This window comes from Acartia tonsa, chromosome 6, assembly GCF_053477335.1.
Source record: "Acartia tonsa isolate MP-2025a chromosome 6, ASM5347733v1, whole genome shotgun sequence".
Lineage (NCBI taxonomy): Eukaryota > Metazoa > Arthropoda > Copepoda > Calanoida > Acartiidae > Acartia > Acartia tonsa.
The window spans coordinates 30996033-31018699 of record NC_137265.1 but is presented as its reverse complement, the minus strand read 5'-3'; the positions used below and the strand labels follow the sequence as shown (position 1 = coordinate 31018699).

At 32.7% G+C, this 22667-nt stretch overlaps 1 protein-coding gene across 3 annotated transcripts in view; it reads left to right on the top strand.

Annotated features, from left to right (window-relative positions):
* The window catches only part of LOC145322364 (uncharacterized), a 225466-nt gene that overhangs the window by 155810 nt on the left and 46989 nt on the right, over window positions 1-22667 (top strand). For all 3 annotated transcript variants that reach the window (XM_080164348.1, XM_080164349.1, XM_080164347.1), the window contains 5 exons: window positions 4504-4561; window positions 5077-5205; window positions 5679-5734; window positions 6030-6149; window positions 6397-8095. In XM_080164348.1, coding sequence (XP_080020474.1) covers window positions 4504-4561; window positions 5077-5205; window positions 5679-5734; window positions 6030-6149; window positions 6397-8095 — 2062 coding nt within the window. The remainder of the gene's footprint in view (window positions 1-4503; window positions 4562-5076; window positions 5206-5678; window positions 5735-6029; window positions 6150-6396; window positions 8096-22667) is intronic.

The following is a 22667-nucleotide window of genomic DNA, read 5'->3' as shown; positions in this document are numbered from 1 at the left end:
TTTTAAAAGAGGAGAAAAGTGCCAAAAAACCTTTTTTTTGCTTTGTTTTGGATTTGCATAATATGTTTGTTCACCAGTATTTCCCCCAAATGCTGTTTTTGAGATCTTGTGCTTTATTGGTGCTGAATAATTAAAAAATAACAGTGGAATTTTGTAACCAAAAGAGGCATCTACATTTCATATTTATTGTAAAATCATCCTAAATGAATAATAAAGCTGCTATTTTAAAAATTCAGATTTGCATAATATGTTTGTTCGGGGTTTATGTACAAAAAAAACAACCTTCCTTCCCCCGAAATAAAGTTCGCAATACACCTCTGTGTAACTTAATGCATATTTAGATTTTACCGTAACAGTAAGTAAGGGTCAATCATGAATAAAGGAAATGGACAATGGATGATAAAATAATCTTCAAATAAATTGATCAACTCATAGGTTTTGATAATTGTAATTGAAATGATTGACAATAATTTAATCTTTTATGTTAAATTTTGGTTTTGATTGCCTGTAAATGTTGGGCGTAAAACGGGTTGTAGATTGATTTATCTACTAATGTCCTCTCCATCCCTGGGGTCATCAAAGATCAGCACTTTTTATAGAAACAGTGTATTCAATGACTTTATGGGGTTGGGGAGGGGGGTAGGAGGGAGGGTTTGATGTCCAATTTGATTGGAGCAGAGACAGTGATTGTTAAAAACAACAAGGACAATTATGTTTATGAGTATCCAAGCATAAGAAAATTATTAGCAATCTTTGACTAAGATATAGACTTTCGATAGGATGGACATAGGGACATACTCTTCTGATAAACTGTCTTCATTATTAAAATACATTTTTCATGACTTTTCTGCCAATCAAATAAAAGGCCAAATAAAGTTTTTTTTATAACATGCAAATGTACAATATAATGCTGAAATTATCATTAACAGATGACGTATAAATTATTCATAAAAAAAACATTTCACTGACAGAAAATTAACGGAGGAATAGTTTATCTTCAGCTGAAGTACCCCTCGATTATTTTTTTTTTAATTTTCGTGTCCCTGGGAAGGGTTTGAATGGGTCTTTGTTGTTTGAAGAAAGATGAACACAAAATCAGTGCGCATTCATTTCCGCATATAATCCCAGTATATTTTCGTTCATTTTACAAAAATACACAATAGCGTATCATTATACTAAAGTAACAGGATGTTTGTCTGTTTGTTTGTCTGTGTATCTGTGTGTCTGTACCGAAGGATCTCGCTAACCGCTGAACCTATTGGGTTCTCCTTAACAGGGTAGATTCTCATAAGTCCCGGGAAGGTTTATAACTATTTTGGGGGAGGGTACCACCACCCTCCGAAGAGAAATCACACAAAAAAACGAAATTTTTTTTGCGTACTCGATTTTAGAAAGAGATTTCAACGCCAACATAAACGTCAAACGCAAGATAGACATATTTCAAATATAAAAAAAATTAAGTGCCACTAGAGGCCTCTAGGGGCGTAGCCGCTAGTACAATATATACATATATGAAGCGAAGCCTCTAGGTGCACCAAGGAAAGGGGTGTAAGTTAACATTCCCCTTACTATTGTAGTTTTGAAAATAAAAATTTAAAAATGTGGGTTATTTTCTCAGGGGTGATTTATCTTGGGATGGGAGAGGTACCCTGCCAAAAAATAGTTGTAAACCTTTTCCTAGAATATAAAAAGGTTCACTTTAAAGGAGAACCATGTAGGTAGAGATGCTAGAAAGAGCTTTATGCACAAATAAAGAAGGCACACAGTTACACAAACAGACATCCTGTTACTTTTATATAAGGATGAGCAGTGTCGTTTAATAAAAAAGTTAGGCAAATGGTTAGCTTGTGGATTTTTAATATTTTAAAGAACTAATAATTTTCTACATGTGCGGAGAAGACTGCACGCCCACAAAAATCATGTGTGAGGGGGGAGGGAGGGGTCATAATCGTTAATTGTTCATACACGCATATAATCATTGGGATGAAGGGATGGGACAATGTTTTTAAAATTAATCTTACCTCAACTCTTCTTATTCATTATAATCTGCCTTTGGAAACTGATTAATATCGGAGGAAGAAAATAAATGACCTCAGATCAATTCAATTGCAATTATCCTTTTCCTCCCTGAAAATTCTTAACAAGGATGATAATTTTCAAGGTATGTGACAATGGAATGACAATGAATTGATGTACATTATAATCAACACAAGATCAAAATTATGGGGTTAAAAGTTTTGGGCTCTTTTAATGTTTCTACCAAAAAATTTAGATTTAATACAAAGTCCCCAAAGTTTTTAAGCCTAGAAATAAGAGAATATATATTCATAAAACTTTGTGTACTAGTATTATTTAAAATCTGCACCCTTTCTGAAAATTTTCAGCTTATATCGACAGTATGCCTTTCTTCAAAGATGATAATGGATGGCATTTTATCAAAGTGCTTCTTTGTAATCTTGTTTGTCTAATAATTACATCGACATTGTTTCCAAGATAAAGCATAAAGATCTTGTAACGATATTCTAAATGTCATAATGACTATAAGTCTCGTGTCGATATAATATTAGCACACAGTTGAACAGAATCTGATGTTGAAAGGACAGTTAAGGGTCAATGTTAGTTATTGTTGGACAATATATTTGTTCAAAGTTGATGCAAACACAATTTACAAATTTCTGCATCATAGTAACAGCAGATAGAGGCAAGGGATTTATAGGGGAATTTTCTCTAAGGAGTAGGTGACTATGAAGGGATCATATGAGCAGACCCCTCCAGGACATAATTATTTTTTTTAAAAGTTACTGCACAAAAAAGCAAAATTCACTAAATGGGCTAAGACTAAATTAAATTCAACTCTTAGTTTTTTCTTACTTCTCATTATTGACTGGCTGAAAGGGGGTTTAGGGACTGTCAAAACTCCCTTTTAATTAAAATTGGGAAGGTCTGCTTTGCCATTTTACCCCTTTGTGGATTACCCCTATGACAAAGCCCTGTGCACGCCCCTAGTTCCTATGCTACTATTTTGTGTATGACAAGTTAGTAAATTCGTTATTTCTTAATCTTGTTCAATACTTTTTGCTTGTTGAATGTTCCTATATTTGCGCAATAAAAAATAAAAATTTTTGTTGAGCTCCTTATGGTCTAATAGTGAGGGACGGGGGGACATTTGGCTGTTTATTAAACTAGTCCCCAAAATTTTTGATGATATTTTCATTGGCTCAACAAATTTTGGGACTATTTTGCATTTCGTTTGGTTGTTTCATCAAGTTGAGTGTCCAAATGTTTCAACGACTAATTGTAATCTATAGAAGGGGTAGTTTTGTGTATTAAACATCAATTTTTAGGCAATTGTCTTATCCCTTTAGATCCCTGAAAATAATTATAAGTTATTTTATCTTTTTTCATCTATTTATATTTAAAATAATTAAATGTTAGAAAGTATTAGTTATGATTGTAGGCCATGACTATAATTATTCTAGATTAATGATGTTATTTGGTATGTCAATAGTTATCATAAATCATAAAACATGGATAATTCTGTCCATAAGTAGCGCAACAAGAACAAGCTAACAAAATATAAGTAATATTGTGTAAAAATGCCAATAAATCACGATTTATGATGTCAGATATTTTATTTAATCACAAAATTCCCCAATAAAAATCAAAGAGAAAAGGACATAAGTACCCAAAGTTTTTTAAACACGTTCGCTTATTGGTGGCTTAAACACTGTAGATGTTATTATTAATTTGTTTGGTCTTATCCCTCGAAATCCCTGATAAAACTGGAAGAAAATTTGGACTGAAAAACATAGTATATTGGACATACGGACAGTATAAATAAATTTATAGTTGCTGCGCTGTTTTAAAATCTATATTTCATATTCATCATACTTAACAAGTTGTTATAATTATACATTATATTCATTGGATTGAAACTAATAGAATATTTTCATGTAAAACATAAATTTAAAATCACATGTAAAAAAACAATTAAGATTAAGGGTTATATTGCGAAATTGTCTGAATACAGGCTTATCATTAAGTAAGCATGAAAAGGAGGTATTAAACCTCTCTTATTGCTTTTACTTAAAGTAAATTGATGTTTGAACATCTTCGAATATTATTCCATGCAAATATCCACATTACTAAACCAACCCACTAACTAAAAATTGATAAAAATGTTATAATTTAAGATTAATTTAAAATATACTTCTGTCATTCTCAATGATAACTTATGATAACAATTATATAAATAATCTCATTAGAGTCTGCTTATATTACTTAGTAATTAGTAGATTTTTATTATGTATAAGATTACTAAAAAATTTTGTTTATCAAAAATACTTTCACCTGGCGGTTTAATACACAGTTTGATTCGATTTTACTAATTTAACCCGTTAAATACGAATGTTATATTTTGCTGCTTTTTAAACCTTATTCTAAATTATATCAACCAGACCTTGTTAATCATATGAAGATTTTAATAATATTTTTTTGTTTTAGACAATCCCCATCCCGCGGAAATCACACTGACTCCGAGCTGTTAAGTTCTCCTAGTCAGGTACAATAATTATTAACTGCGTCCCTAGCATCAAAAGGATATTCATTCGAAATGGGATTAAAAATATCCTAAAACCCTACCGGCCGAGACTTAAATTTAAATTAAAATCCACTCGAGACCTAAGTGTAGATGGAGAATTCACTTAGCGTTAGCGAGGACTCGGAGATCTTAACGGACATACAATGAAGACCTTACTTTTATACAACTCCCCTATATAGTTACTAGTTTTCAATAATTTTTGGGAAGAAAGCTAGATAATTTTAAAAATCTGATTGGTCTCCGATTGGTCTGATTGGTAATGTTATTTAAATGGATAAAACATACGTTATTATGACAGGGGAAATATTGTCATCAATTTTGGTTGGTCATTTCGTTCATCCAGTAGGAGGGGAGGGGATGAGGGTAAAGAAGGGGGATGGAGGGATCGTTATATAGCCAGCTACAAGTTTTACCTTATTAGATACATTATAATCTGTTGTAAGATCCAAGTTATAAAAAATCTATTTTTCCATCAGGTGCTGTACGCCACAATATCAGCTGATAAACACAACAAGAACAGTCTGCTGCGCAGCAACCAACACACTGTACACTCTGCTAGTCAAACAGTCAATTCTGGCTTCAGACCACTTACAATTGACCGACAGGAAATATACAATACTAAATGCTTCTATACTTGGCTATATCAACCGATGAGAAATTATTTTATTGCTCAACAGTATTTTATTAAATTTATTGATAACAAATACAGCATGCTATTGCTTCGTACCATGTTTAAATACAAAGTTAAATCTTTTAAACAAAACTATGTTCATATTGAGGTTTCTTAATTTCATGCAATTTTTAGGGATCAAAAGGAATAAAACAAATGATTAGATTTTTTTTACATAAAAATTATTAGTGGAAACATTTGTATCTTGCTAATTCAATTGATTTTTTATAAGAATTTATACTCACAGTTTTTGGGCACGTTTGTAAAACTTTTGGTACAAAATAATTTACAGCTGAATGTCCCTTTCCTCCCTTGACAATTACAATTACATCTATAAAATAAGTTTTTACTTAAAAATAGCGCTAACACTTTAGAAGTTGAATCCTAATATTGTATGTTACTGTGCAGACAAGAAATAGATCAGGATCCAAGGAAAATATTCTGGATGAACCAGCTCCTTACAGGTATCTTTTTTTATTTTATTTTTTTGGACTTTGGCTCTTTAATTCTTTTATATCTCACTTTGTCCACATGTCTGTGCTTCTGTATGAATTGCTTTAAAGCATAAACCAAAGTTTGCATTTAGACATTTTTGATTGGCTCTTGATGTATTTCTCATGTGCTATTTAAGCTACTTAGCTGAATTTAACAGAATTAGAGTTAATAATGCGAATAATTAAAAGTAATTATAATCTATTTATATAAGATGAAATTTAGTTAAAGTAATAATGGAAAATAAATCTTTCTTCTGTTATCCAGGTATAATAATATGTCACCTGCCCAACATTCCAGCAGGTCTCTGGAGAGAGGACTTGACTCAGATAAGGAGAATAGAAGACAAGAGTTGAAAGCTAGAATTCATGTTACTTCCCCTCACAGGTAAAGATATCTATAACCGCTGGTTTAGGTTTTTTAGAAGGTGGTTTTTTGTAATTTTTAAACGTTCGAGGCAAAATATATTTTATTCTGTTGCTATATCCATGACACCATATTATCATGTTTAAAATGAAAGACAATAAGACTTTGGTATTTTGTATAATGGTAGAAAGGGGTGAAAGGGTTGTAAATTAATATTAGAGTTATTTTTTTCATTTCTGACTTACTGAATATATTTTTTTTCGTCCAGGTTTACCCCAGAGCGCCAGGTGGCCAGAAAACCCTACAAGACAACCATCAACACAGCCAACGACACAATCCAATACAAAGGATTCTCCCAGGAAAATCTGCAGGCCGGCAACCGGCAACAGTACGACCGACCAGTATTTGGTGGCGGCCGCAAGTTTGAGTCCGAGCACTACAAGGTCCCCAAGAACAAGGTACCAGTGCCGGCTGAATTTGCGACAGCGCCGACACGATCCAGCCGCCGCCATGAATCCGACACAACTTCTAGCTCACAGAATAATTATGTAGCCGACATGAACCGACAACATTTTCAGTCAGCCACACTAGTCCGTAATGCCCATTCGGAGACAAGACAAAAAGTGAGCGGAGAATATGACCGGGAGGGTCGCCGCATTCGGTCTGAAAGACGGGCCGCTGGCGGTGAAAGGAATAGAGCTTACTCTGGTTACAGCACCAGTCCAGACCGCGAAATGAGCCCTGACAGGTATGCGCGGCCGCGCGGCAGCAGTGCTAAGGTTTATCCCTCGTTTGCACGATCACCCAGCACTTCACCTACAAGACCTCCGAGGACTAGGGCCGCATCAAGCGGAGAAATTATAGTGCCAGTGCGGCGAGAGCATAGCGCACGGCGGGTAGAGCGTACGCCAAGCACAAGAGCTGCGGCTACCAGCAGAAGTCCAATTAAAAAGATCCAACGTGTCCACAATGAAATACAGGCAGATAATAACCCCAAACAGGTCCGCAGCCGTGATCCACGAGATCCGCAGAGCTACCGCAGCGGCCGAGATGGCCGGGACAGTTCTGCATCAGGTCAGAGGCCTGTGTATCGGGACGTGAATGGTGTTGGGTCTCGAACCTTAACCCTTAACCGCGATAAAACTGGTGCACGCGGTACCAAGTCTGTTTTGATGAAAAAATCTGCGGCTGCAGAGGACAGACTTGCGAAATACACAATGTATAGAGGAGACAACGAAGTTGAAGCAGAGAAGGAAGTGGATGAACGGCGGATGGCGGGTGTATCCCGTCGAAGCAGTCACAGTGTAGGTGATAGACTTTTATTGGATTCAGCCGCAAACAATAAGAACTATCGCAGCGGCGAGTCTGATTACGAGAGGGAACGCGGTCACAGCGTTCCGCCTGGTGCTAATATTGGATCTATGAAAGATTTTTATAACTCGCCTCAGTATAGATCAATGTATCATCTGCCGCCAAGCCCGACCAGAACCGCGCCTAGTGTGCCGTCTGTCAGTCCAACACGTCAAATGACACTGGAGCGCCCGCACAGAACAACAACTCTGGAGCGCAGCGGTGCCTTGTTGCGGCGTGAACGGTCTGGCGGGGAAATTGTGAACCCAGCCCCACCGCGCAGAATTTCCAAGGCATCAATATCTGAAGGCGAGTTGACTGATGATTTGAGCGGCCGCCAAGAACGTGTCCAACGCCATCGTGCCCAGTTCATAAACAACCTAAACACAAAAACGGCTGGTGGCGATTTAAGCCGCCAAAGCAGCCGCGCCGCTGATGTTGACCCAAGAAGGATGGCCCGTGGCGGAGAAGGACGGCGACAGGGAGGTGTTAGCGGCGGAAGTAGGGAGCGGGAAAAGAGACCAGCGCCTCAGCCGCCGACACAGCGGATTCGGCGGTCAAGCGTGGATGTTCTGGAAACTTCTGTTTCTGAGAGTGATAGCCCAAGACAGGGCAAGGTAAGATTTTAGCTTTGCATATATCACAATGTTTTTTAATCTTTAATTTTTAACAAATTAATATAGAATTATATTAATACGTATGAGCTTTGAATTTTTAAAAATTGTAAAATTCAAAGATCTAACGTCTTAACCAACTCTTTCATAAATAATTTTGGTAATAGTAGATTTCTAAAAATGGTAAAAGTGTGTTTTTTTTTGCTTTATGTATCATGTTAACTATGCCTTAAAATGCCTTTGGCAGAATCTATTTTTTGTTTAGCTCTTGACAGTGATATGGAAAAAAGTTCTAAAAAATGTTATGATGAAATGGTAAGACAAGGGTTTATTTGAAATAGTAAATTTATAGACAATGGACTATATATTGTTGCACATCCCCAATGATGATTAACATAAGGCCATTTCTTTAGGTTTAAACTACTTGTGAGATACTACCTGTTTGCACCAACAAATAAAGAATTGATAACTGTTCCCAAAGTTTTTAAAGTCACATTTCAAATTCAAATTTTAATGCTTTATGTCTTAAATTAACAAATTTAGTTATATACATATCTTTAATGTAAAAGCATAAGTTAATATTGCCCTAAATTATATTATTTTTTTGAACAATTTTCCATGTCTATGATTTTGACAAGCAAATGTCCGAAAAAGTAGAATTTATTACCAAAATTCTTGATGAAAATGTTAATTTACAGGGATATAGAGATAAGACACTGGTTGATAAATAAATCTTCCACTCAAAATATTATATTTGAAAATCAGCCCTTTTTAGTAATACAAATCATCCTTTTTTCTAGGATTAATACTTAAAACGAATCATGGATCATGGAAAAGAAAACGAAGTAGCGGGTTTCGTCGTATTTTCACATTAGCTTTTCTCCTATTTCTAGCCACTGCAGTAGCCTAACAAAAGCTACTGGGAAATTACGACGAAACCCACTACTTCGTTTTATTTCCATGATCTAAAGGAAATGTTTGACTAATGATTTATTTATCAACCATTGTCATGTCTCTAAGTTCCTGAGCCAGGCCTGTTGTATTATTAAGGTGTGCATTCACTTCCGCATATTTTTTAATCCGAACAGCTTTTTTTATATTCGCATTGTGCCAAAAATGCAAAAATGAATAAATATTCCAGTACGGCTTCGAAACCGATTAATATCCGCTGGATGAAAACCGGTTCTCAGCCAAACTGAAAAATCATATATAGCATTGTATTACAGACAATTTTCTGCGAACATTAAAATAAAAAGCATCAAATTAAAACTAGTTTTGTTAGCCTTCGGCCTCTCGGGGGAACAAAACTGGTTTTGATTTAATATTATGATTTTTCATTCAAATATGCACGGAAAGCTGTCTATAATACGATGCGATAAAAAAAAACTATTACTGATGAGAATAATAATAGGGAATGAATGCGGAAATGTATGCTAACCACTTGTCTGCTCTCGCTATTAATTTGTTACTTGTCTAGTTGTTTTACCCCTAGCCACTAATTTGCACCTAATAATAATAACAACAACGTGCCGTAATTATATAGGGGCTGCGCTCCAAATTGTAGTATTTACTCATAACATAACTTTTTAAAACACTTTTTTCAGCTTGTTAACTATTTTTCATACTTTTATCCCACGGCTGAGAATCAGCTCTTTTTAGCTGATTCTAAACCGTGAAGAAAAATCATATCTCATATAAGTTAAAATTAATTTCCTTTAAAAAACTTTGAAACTCATGAAAGAAAGAAATATTTTTTGAGTAGCAAAATCTTAAACAATTCCATAAAATCATAAATGTTTAATCTTGATTTTATATAAAATGTTTAAAACTAATGGCACAATTCTATCATATTAAAACCATAAGCCTTAAAGTTTTTGTTGGTGTGTAGTTTTTGTTGAAATTAAGTTTTTCACACTTTCGCTTATTTCTTTCATAATATCCTGTCACCTCTTGTCAATTTGTTTGTCTGTTTGTCTGTCAGTGTCAATTTGTCTGTCTGTTTGTCTGTCAGTGTCAATTTGTCTGTCTGTTTGTCATCTTTTCACTTTCTTTAGATTGTTCTCTAGTTGTCAATAAAGATAAAATCCATAACAAAATTTACAAGCACAAAAATCTACAAAAGTAGCGCAGTTTAAAAATTATATGAATTCTTTAAAGTAAACTTAGAGAGAGTTATATTTAATTCAAATACAAACTTTAATACTTAAAGCTTTTCCAGCAGTAAGATCTCGAAAATTTAAAACTAAAGGTTTCATTCAAATGGAATTGCTTCTTAAACTAAAACCACAATAAAAAATGAATAAAAAAATGCTTGAGAATCGAAGCAAAATTTAAGAGTTGCTTTATTTCTAATAAATCATGAAGAAAAAATACTTCCATACATGTAATACTTTTTTATATTTTAACATTGTTAAATCATAAAACATACTATTACACTTTTTGCAACACAGCTACGGTATGTCTGTCTTTGCGTCCTACACTTCCTGGTTTTGACGGATTTTAAAAATATATGAAAATACTGTTTTGAATATCTAATCTAATACCTTCTAGAATAAAAAACATGATATATGTATTTATTCGGATGATTTTAATACAAAATTATCTCTGTTCTTATTGTATTAAACTTTACTGCTAAAATTTGTACCGGCAATCTATTTTTTGACTTTATTTTCTTGTTAAGCTATTAAAGAAGAAAACATGTTTTTAAACAAAATAAAACAAAAATTAATTCATGTTTATTGCCCTTTCTCTTCCTTGTTAGATCCAGCTTTTCTTCCTCTTGAAAAAATATCCTATTTTTGTTTATTTTCATTGTTATATCTGTAAGGCATAATTTAAAAATAGATAATCTATATATTTTTCCCACCAGCTTTCTCCAAATTAAAAGCATAATTCTAGGAGTTAGGTTACTTTTACTTTCTAACTATAGTAACGCAGCAGTAATAAGTTAACAATACTTTTATCTTCTGGCAGTTTTTGTCAATTAATTACTGTATATGATATTTTTGGTTTAATTGCTGTAATGATTTTACGCAGTTTCGCTTAGACGTACAGGATCTAGTTAGAGAGTAGCTGCGCTACTAAAAATTAATAAGATTACCTAGTAATTTCTTACCTACTTCCTTTTTATACCCCCCAACCAATTTCCGTAATTTTTAAGGATTTTTCCTATTAATTTACAAATATGAAACATGTTTAAGTAGAACAAGGATGAAAATAACCAAGCAAACGAAGGTTATGGATAGCCACACTTGTTTATAGATGAATATAGTTCCAAGTTAAACCATATAAAGAATCATCATTAATAGAATTAAAACAGTTGATTGAAATATCCTTAATTTTATGTAAGCTACGCTTTTAATAACTGATAGGTTTCTACCTAAACGGAAATGCCTCCCCCCTCCCCCCTTAAATCATCCTATATACATACAAATATAATTATTAGGGAGGGAAAGGAAAATGGCGCTTAAATTAATCTACATTCTACATCCTATACTCCCCCCTAATTTTCATATCATATCTAAGGTAGATATCACACCCAAAATAATTGAGGGGAAATTTATTAATTGTCCATTATCCTATCCCTGATCCTTGATATGATAATGTTGATTGATAGTTATAGTTATAGCAAATGTGGTTTACTTTATGGGTATTTTGTCAGACAAATTGTTTGGAGCAAAGCAATTCTGCCAATCACTCTTCCCTCAAAACTATAAATCTTTTAATACTTTAAAGGATCTTAAGTAACACGTGGACACATAAACATCAAGCTTTTTAGCATATAAGATCTAAATATAATAATGATAATTTTTGATAATTTTTAAAAGCTGCTTAAGAAGAAAAGTAAAAATACATTTTTTGGAGGTTTTTTTTACTAGAGGCGATTTCTTTTGGGAATTTGGTGATACCCAATCTAGAACGTATGAGAAGCTTCAATGTGAAGGATAACCATATCGGTTCAGTGGTTAGCAAAATCCTTCTGTGCACACAAACAGGTCCTGTTACTTTTGTGTAAGGATGATGTAATAATAGGTGTTTGTGTATTCATGTAAACAAAACGGAAATATCATAATTAGGGTATTCATATAGAAACATATAGTATTGTATCATACTTAAGTATATACAAGTATATACATAATACATATACATATATGATTATTATGATACTTATAAACTCATTTCAATACTATATAACAAATAAATTATAGGCAGAATAATGATAAACATACTATTATTATTGTACATGACTTACGTAATAATTCTAATTTCGACTATTATTTTCGAGAAAATAAAGAATAAATGACCGTTCGATACCTCGTTTCAGTCAGTTCTTAAAAATAGTTAAATATATCTTAAAACACAAACATGCGAACAACCCACTGCTTTAAGTGGATATTTTACTTTCTTATTTACAAGAATATATAACTGTTTAATTAGCGACTTTAACGAAAAGGAAAAACAACATCGTAAAATATGATAGATAGATATTAATTACTTTGTTCGAAGATAACTAACCAAAGAGTTACTTTTACTTTTAGCGTGATTTCTAGTGGTAATTTCTCTTGGGAGGGAGGTGATAAACCCCATAAAATAGTTATAAACCTTCCCAGGACCTATAAGAAGATACATTGTAAAGTAGAACAATATTGGTTCAGCAGTTAGCAAGATTCTTTGGTACAGACAGACAGACACATAGAAATTCTGTTTCTTTAATATATACTAGCGGCTACGCCCCTAGAGGCCTCTAGGGGGCACTTGAGGAGGAGAGAGTCGAATTAAATAACCCAATTTCTTATTTTAGATTTTAAAAGAAAAATAAAAAATAAAAAAAAAATTTTTTTGGGGGGGGCGAAATTTTTTAAATTTTTTTTTTTGGGGGGGGGGGTGCCCCCCCTCATTTTTAATTTTAGTAAAAAAAATTTTAAAAATTTTTTTTTCGGGGGGGGATTTTTCATTTTTTGGGGGGGTTAGGTGTGTCCCACCCCCCAAGAAAATAGTTATAAACCTTCATGGGACCTATGAGAAGCTACCCTGTTAAGGAGAACCCGATCGGTTCAGCGGTTAGCGAGATCCTTCGGTACAGACACACAGACACACAAACACACAAACACACAGACAAACAGACATCCTGTTACTTTAGTATAAGGATGTAGATATCATATTTCAGGATTTTCTAACGAAACTTTCTTTAGAATATCTTTTATATAAAACTTGGTATAAATTTGCCATTTCTTGAAATATTTGCTCTTGTATTAAAAAAGTTACATCTTAAAATCTCAAATTTTTACTTTAATTGTGTCAATCTTATTTAGAAATAATAATAAGTATCAAAACCACAAAGTTTTACCACAATACATGACCACAAGTTTTTTTTATAGCGAAGCTACTCTGTAAATTAGGATAGTAATGTGAGTCTTTTAGAGATAAAGACATGAACTTTCTTATTTATAGTCCAATTGTTAATGCTCCCTAATTTTTTTTACAGAAATGTAAATTCCTTATTATATAAAAGTATCATGATCTGTGTCTGTTGTACCGAAGTATCTCGCTAATCGCTAAACTTATGTGAATCTTCTTTCCAGTTTAGCTTCTCATAAGTCATGGGAAGGTTTATAGCTATTTTAATGTACGTTTTATGTTGACCATAATATCATTATTGAACGAAGGATATGTCATTAATATGTCAGCCATTGTAACTTTTATTAAATTATTATCGTAAAATAAGGATGCTAACATGGACATCATTTATTGGTCAGTTCTATAATCCAGTAGGAATAGAGGGAATGTGATAAAGGTGGTTGGTGTCTTTATTTTAGCTAGCTACAAGTTTCACTTTGTACATGATAATCTGGTGTAAGATCAAAGTAAAAAGTAAATCCATTTAAAAAGTCAACTTAAAACATGAATTACTTGTCTACACAAAGCTTGACTAGACTAATTCTTTTAAAAGGTGTCAAACTATTTTTGAATATAATAATCCTTGTTTGGATAGATCTGTTTATTTATCTAAATTATAATAAATATTTCTTAAATTAAAAAAAAGTAAATTTACACCCTAAGCGTGCGAATTAGGTCTAAACTTTTTCCAACAGTTTTGTAGGATCGAAGCTACTCGTTAGTTTACTTATTTTTTTATATACGTCTTTCCTTGGGAGTAAAAGTACATTGGATTGTAAATTATACTGACCCGGCCCAAATTTGGTATACATGATTTGTTTTAATAAACCTTTTTGACTATTAAATCATGATTGTACAAACTAATTGTATTAAACTTTTCCACATATAGTTCTAATGAATACATAAGGGGTGATATTACTTTTCATGTACATTGTTCACTGTTAAATCCCTTTGTATTAGATACATTTAATAATCATGTTTATTATTACAACTTAATTTTTGATATATAGTTTGCGCTGCTTATGGATATAGTAATGCTTGTTATAAACTAAGATATGGTGGTGAGAAGTTAAATAATTTAATGACAACATCAAAAGGAAAAAAAGACAGCTAGGCATCTAGATAGTTAATTGACAGCATGATAGAAAGATAGATAATTATTTAGAGGGGAGGAAAATTAATAGAAATTTGTTGATTTAATAGAAGGGGAGTAAAATCAAGAATGGATATTTCATTGAATCAAAAAATTAGGATAATATCATCTTAGAAATTTTTTGTCAATTTTGAAAATTTGAGTTAGCTTCGCTAATCATATTTTCATATTCTTTTTAGAAATGAAAATTTGGAAGTTTGCCAAAATTGAAAACTATACTCCAAGTTTCATCCCATTTATGCTAATGATATTCACTTTTTTAGTCATTTAAACAGTTTTTAAGACATTTTTTGATGGTTGATTTATTATACAAAGTATTATGCTGTTATCTTATCAATATAATATATCAACATGTGATGTAATCATTTTCCGCTATTAAAAGATGTAATTCCGTCCTCATTTTTTATGATTTACGTGGGTTTGTTGCCATGCTATCTTTGAACATAATTTTCTCTGGCTAAAAACAATTACTTTAACACTGCCTTCAATTATCTTCTTTTCTAACTTGGATTTCAAAGTTCGGTACTTTAAAAATAATAAAATGAAAACGAAATATTTGGTAAAATCTTTAACAAAAAAATAAAACTTATAAAATGTTCTTTATTTCATAATACTGCAACGCTCAATAACAGAATAATTTGCTATTTTTTAAAAGCAATTTTGGAAATCGAACCCTACATAGCAAATGTATATTAAGTGAAGGATAGAGATATAAAAAAATGGATTAGGTTTGAAGCGCAAGGCGAGCAAACCTTTAGGGATACAGGGATAAGACAATAGATTATAAATTAGACCTACCCCTTACTTTAAAGAAAAAAAGTTGTAGGTTTTTTCCCGTCCTAACTCATTTATAAAACTATTAGTTTTGTTTATAATAATTTTGGGGTAAGAAATAATAAACAATCCGTCGATCTATCCTTGCCATCCTGCAAAACCCATAGGCTTAGCTGCATTTATTTATGAAAGCAATTACATTTTTTACAAACTTAAATAACTAGCATAGTATTGCAGTGTAAAAAAAGGTAGCTGGCATAAAGCCTTTAAATTTTAAAAAAAGTTTTAATTTGCTAAAAATTTGTGTTTAAATAAAAATATCTTAGAAACGGTTGGGCATATTATTATAAATTGCTTTTGACTGCAGCTTCTTATAGGTAGTTATATGGTTTTTAAGCTATTTTTCACAGATGATAAAATTTCCAATGTCCAAAATTTAAAATGCAAAAGTACTTACAAATAATACTTATTTCAACCAAAAACGGACAACCCTACAGAACTCTTTCAATCTTACTTAACTTATAAAAATATCGAAAATTATGGGTTTTACTGATGGTCCACTTTTGATTAAAGGGAAGTTGTGTGTAAAGTTTATGAGAGTAATATTACTATAACAAGGCTTGATCCTGTAACCTTTTCAAATAAACACAGCAATATCATACCAATATATAAGTGTAAATACGCCGCTAGTAGTCGGAGAGTGTCTAACTCAGTACGTGAAGAAAGTCGCTTAAAAAAAATTCTGACGTCATAAAAATTAGGGATGAGGAGAGGAGGAGTGGGAAAGAAAACACTTAAAAAAGAAGAGATGGATAATCCCTTCACATGACGTCACATGTTGATTTTTTGAGCGACTTTCTTCACGCACCTAATTCGAGTAAGGGAAAAGCCATAGACAAGTTTAACTTACAGATAAAAGTCATGCAATCAAAAACTAAGCACTGCATAAAGGAAGATCCATTAGAACAAATTGTGCTTCGCTGCTTATGGAATTACCTATTCTAGTTTTATCAACCTTACCCTTGAACAAGATTGTCTAGAAGTTATAAAGTGATTATCTACCCCATATATTTCCTAATAATCAGGGAGGGAGGGGACACTGGCTGATAAAAAGATTGTCTAGAAGTTTTAAAGTGATTATCTACCCCATATATTTCACAATAATCAGAGAGGGAGGGGACACTGGCTGATAAAAAGAATGTCTAGAAGTTATAAAGGGATTATCTACCCTATGTATTTTAATAATCAGAGAGGGAGGGGACAGTGGCTGATAAAAAGATTGTCTAGAAGTTATAAAGTGATTATCTACCCCCATATATTTCCTAATAATCAGAGAGGGAGGGGACAGTGGGGGATAAAAGATTGTCTAAAAGTTATAAAGAGATTATCTACTCCCTATATTCTTAATAATCAGGGAGGGAGGGGACACTGGCTGATAAAAAAATTGTCTAAAAGTTATAAAGAGATTATCTACTCCCTATATTCTTAATAATCAGGGAGGGAGGGGACACTGGCTGATAAAAAAATTGTCTAGAAGATATAAAGAGATTATCTACTCCCTATATTCTTAATAATCAGGGAGGGAGGGGACACTGGCTGATAAAAAAATTGTCTAGAAGATATAAAGAGATTATCTACTCCCTATATTCTTAATAATCAGGGAGGGAGGGGACACTGGCTGATAAAAAAATTGTCTAGAAGATATAAAGTGATTATCTACCCCATATATTTCCTAATAATCAGGGAGGGAGGGGACAGTGAGGGATATAAAGAATGTCTAGAAGTAATAAAGTGATTATCTACCCCATGTCAGTTGCTCCTATGGACCTACCTATTCTAGTTTTATCAACCTTACCCTTGAACAAGATTGTCTAAAAGTTATAAAGTGATTATCTACCCCATTTATTTCCTAAGAATCAGGGAGGGAGGGGACACTGGCTGATAAAAAGATTGTCTAGAAGTTATAAAGTGATTATCTACCCCATATATTTCCTAATAATCAGGGAGGGAGGGGACACTGGCTGATAAAAAGATTGTCTAGAAGTTATAAAGTGATTATCTACCCCATATATTTCCTAATACTCAGGGAGGGAGGGGACAGTGGGGGATAAAAAGATTGTCTAGAAGTAATAAAGTGATTATCTACCCCATATATTTCCTAATAATCAGGGAGGGAGGGGACACTGGCTGATAAAAAGAATGTCTAGAAGATATAAAGTTATTATCTACCCCATATATTTCCTAATAATCAGGGAGGTAGGGGACACTGGCTGATAAAAAGATTGTCTAGAAGTTATAAAGTGATTATCTACCCCATGTATGTTGAAATTTAATTTACCGTCCATTGTACTATCCCTGTATCCCTGCTAATGATGAAAATAAACTAAAGTGGTAGATCATCAAATTTGAGCTTCTTTGGCTGTCTCTTCGTTTGACTAGCCTGGCCCGAATTTTGAATTTGACTATCTTTTGAAAAAATTATTACAATATGGATAAGTGAATGTTTAGCTTTAGTCTCTTGAGAAGGCACGGAGTCAGAATAAAAACAGCTTTAATCACCAAAAGTACTTTAAAAGCTTTCCTGAAAAGCACTAACCAAGCGATTCTGCCATTTACGAGATATCTTGCTTCAGAAAAATACTGATTCATCATGTAACACTATTTTAATATTGACATTAAGCTGTGTTGATATAATATCATCACAATTGTTATTTTTAATTTTTTAAATATTTCATTTTGGGTAAGACTAATAAGAATAGCGCTAGCACGAGCTGATTTAGTTTCAGCAATTATGTAATTCTGTCTTTTCCGTCCGTATTTACAATTAGACTACTATTGTGTCTGCATAGATAGTAACCTGTTAAACGTGGAAATATATAGTGACATGCAATATATGTCGACAAGATAACATAATTTAGCCCTTTAAATCTTTTCTAAACAATCCTATTAAACTTAGAAGTGCGTTGACTTAAATTTTGAAAGTCCATACCAAATGAATGAAATCTAATAAAAGTTACGATGTATTAAATAAGATCTTTAAGAATTAGGATCTTGAAAAATCTATTTTTATCTCTACATTTTGTATAAATCCATGTAACTTTTCCACGTTTTAAGCCTATTATTTTAGTAGAATAATTGAATTTGTATTTAAATCAGCATTTTTATTAATTTTTCATGACAGTCATATTTTACGCAAATAAATTCGTATGCTAACTTTAATTTTATTGTATTTTTAAGCAAATTTATCATATAAACTGTTTTAAACATATTATTATTACTTAAATTACTCTCTTTATTTGAAGTTTAAGGTTAATAAGGAATAAGCATCCGCAGATTTTTTTGCGGAAAATGCAGCAACAAAAAAGCAGTGTATAGTCTTATGTTAAAAACCTGTGCATCTATTTGTCTCTCCTGAAGGATCTTGCTAAATACTGATTTGATATGGTTCTCCTTTAAAGTGTAGCTTCTCATAGGACATGATTTATTACAATTTGGGGGAGGGTCGACCTCCTCTCCCCCATCATGTGCCCCTAGAAGCCTCTAGTTGCGTATCTTTTAGTACCACTTAAGTTAAAGACATTGTTACTGCATACTTTTTTGTATTCCTTTTTAGTTTTACATATCTTTATTCCAATTTCCTAAGAAGACACGTGTTAATACTTAATATGATGAAAATGTAGAAATCATGAGACCTTTATTATGGGGTAATTTATATGCCCTATGATTCCTTTATTATCCATCAATTTATATTCTTTTATAGCAGGAAGGGAGACGGTAATGGGGGCTCAATTAATATGATTTTTTGAGCTACAAAAGACAAAATTGTATACGTTATTATGAGGAGAAATTAAATTTCCTACTTTTGTCTTTTCTGGTGACTTCACCACTGTAAAGGTAAGGGAAAGGGTAGAAAAATAGTCTAAAACTAACCTAAGACTATGTATAAAAAGTCTAAATCATACCGGGACCCGAATAATGCTTTTATAATTTGAAGAATTCATTGTGATCAGTGATTGGCGAGATCTTAACGGACAAAAAATCTTCTGTATACAAAGGATTAAATTCTATAATAGTAAAGCTTAATTAAAGGACATAATAAAAGCTTAAATTTAAAGGAAATTAGTCCTTTTACCAGCATAATATAATATGTCATTTTTAAGGTGAAGCTTGTCAACTAAATGCCTCCAAGTTTTACAGAGATTAGCCTAGCATAATTTTAAACAATGAAATTGTGTTAAACAAAAAATTAAATTTTAATCTCATTTACAAATTTAAAAGATTATTGTAAATTTAAAATTCAAATTGTCTTATGTTCCCATCGCAAAGGGATATGTTAACTGAAGAATAAAATTCAACAATGCCATAAGATGCAAAGCTTCAAAATCAAATCAATCCTATAACGACAAGTTGACGATAGGTCAGCAATTATCATTTTTATTGTGGACATCAACTATGCTCCTAGCTTTTCAAGGAAGCTTTTCCATATCTCCGATTCCCACGGCTATATAGTTTACACATAGCAATGGTGTACGCATATTTTGCGTATGAAATACATACATCTACCATTAGTGAACCCACAGAATTTATACCATGTTTAAGTAAATAAATCGGACTTTAGATTTGAAATAAAGAAACTATCTGGGGATAAACCCACAAAATAATTTGTTTCGCATTGCTTTCTTGTCCCATTTTAATCAAACTTATTCTAAAACAAGTATAAAGTAGCACAATACTATCATTTGATATGGTTTCTCTACTTAAAAATGTCAAAAGTTGTGGACCCTCTATTATGCCTTACATTCATAAATGCAATACATATTTGAAGAATGCATATACATAACAAGGATATTTGGATTCATAAGTAGCACACCAACAATTATATACAAATATGTAAAATCTGACTAAAAGAGAAATTACATTAAGAAATTATATCTTTAACGAAATTACATTGTTTTACATTTAGACGTACAGACATACCTCTGTTAAAGAGTAGCTGCGCTCCGCGTAATATACGCTTAATCATATACAAATATTCTATACAGTCATACGTTCAGGCGAAAAAAAACAATGTATGCTCATATGATACACAATCTGAGGGCAGTGGATATTACAGCAGACCCCTATCTCTAACAGGAGCTTACTCATAAATTAACCATCTTCCAACTATGGCAGGTGTCCTAGATGAATTTGACTACATAAATCGTCACCTCCTTCTACAATACTATACATATATGTACGCCCACAAACTTTAATTATAGAGGAGCTGCGGTACTATGAAAATTAAAATTTGTTGGAACGTATGACTATCTGAAATCTCCATACAATATACAATACATATGTACATCTACGCTTACATTTTTATTTTAAAATATCAAACTAGACCTTCTAAACACTTTTTTAAGTAGCAAAGCTTCATTACAAGTATTAGATCCCGTGCGTCCTTCCAAATGTAAATGTAATACATATAGTTTCTATATTAAATAGACTATACAATATCTACAGAGTCTAGACTTTACAGTAACCTCACAGTCTAGACTATACTATCTAGAGAGTCTAGACTCTACAGAGTCCATGCAGTTAAGTTTCTACAGTATCTATACAGTCTAAACTCAACAGTAACAAAATAGTCTATACTCTACTCCAGTATCTACACAGTACAGACTCTATGGTATCTACTCAATCTAGACTTTAAAGTATCTATAAAGTCTCGATTCTACAGTGTCTATACATAAATAGTCAGGGCTTTAAAGTATCTACACAGTCTAGACTCTACAGTATCTACACATTCTAGACTCTCAGTATCTGAACAGTCTATAAGCTATGTATAGTATCTTCACAGTCTAGTATCTATACATAAATAGTCAAGGCTTTAAAGTATCTACACAGTCTAGACTCTACAGTGCAGTGTCTTTAAATACATTGTTTAGACTCTTCAGTATCTTAACAGTCTGACCCTACAGTATCTAAACAGTCTAAACTCTCCAGTAACTGTACATTTTACAGTCTCCACTGACAAAAGATTTTCTTGCTTGTTATTGCTCTGAAACCTATGAACGTAATTCTTCCTTGTTTTGAAAAAGATGAACTATGTTGTAAACATTGATTATCAGTTACATAACTGCTAAATAACAATGACATATGCGTATATGTGCCTATGCTTTTTTGCATAAAAAAAAAGAATTTTAACAAAGTTTCAAAGCGTATTTGCTAATTAATACTGAAGGTTGCGCCTTTAGCCTCTAAAAGCTAATTCCCCCTAAAATTAAAATAGCTTAAAACCATCCCAAAATTATAAAAAATGTATTGAAAAAAGTAATTTAATTAGAAATTTGCACATATAGTAGTAAGTTCAAATAATTAAAATCGCCAAATTTCTTTTCCTTTTTTAAGTATAATCATATTTTATGATATACCCTAAAGCTAATAAATAATATAATGTTTACTTTCAGAATTAAATTTGGTTAAAAATACAATTACTACTATGTCCATAAGTAGAGCAGCAATATCAAGCCGATAAAAAAGAACAGTATAGAGCAATTATACAGTAAGAGTAGAAAATTTAATGATAATGATATAATCAAAATACTAGATTTTTATTATAAACTTAAATGTTACAAATTTGTTTATTATAATGGCAATTTTCCAAAAATTTGTTACCAGAAACTAAATGAATTATAATATAGCGTTTTACCTTAAAAAGACTCGGACGGAGGGACGTATGGACATCATAGACGTCCAAGGGGGGGGGGGGTAATGGGGCGATTACCCCCCCCAAACAATTTTGGGGGGGTAAATACCCCCCCCCCCCCAGAATAGAAAATTTCTAACAAAAAAAATTTTTGCGCGCTTCGCGCGCATTTTTAATACTAATTTTTTTATAAAATTTAAATTACCCCCCAAAAATTTTACCCCGGGGGTAAATTTGGGGGGGGGGGGGGGTAAACAAATTTTACCCCTGCCAACAGATTTCAGCGGGGGTAATTACCCCCCCCCCCCCCCCCAAGCAAATTTTACCCCCGGGGTAAAAATTTTGGGGGGGGTAAAAAAAATTTGCGGCGCGCTTCGCGCGCCATTTTACCCCTCCCAAAACCGAATTACCCCCCCCCTTAAACAAATTTTACCCCCCCCAAAATAAAAAGCTTGGACGCCCCTGAAGGACATACCTTAATTGTAGAGTAGCAACGCTTCTATAATTTCTATATTTGTTTCAATTGTTGTGGTAAAGATTTAAAAAAAATAATTTTACTAAGA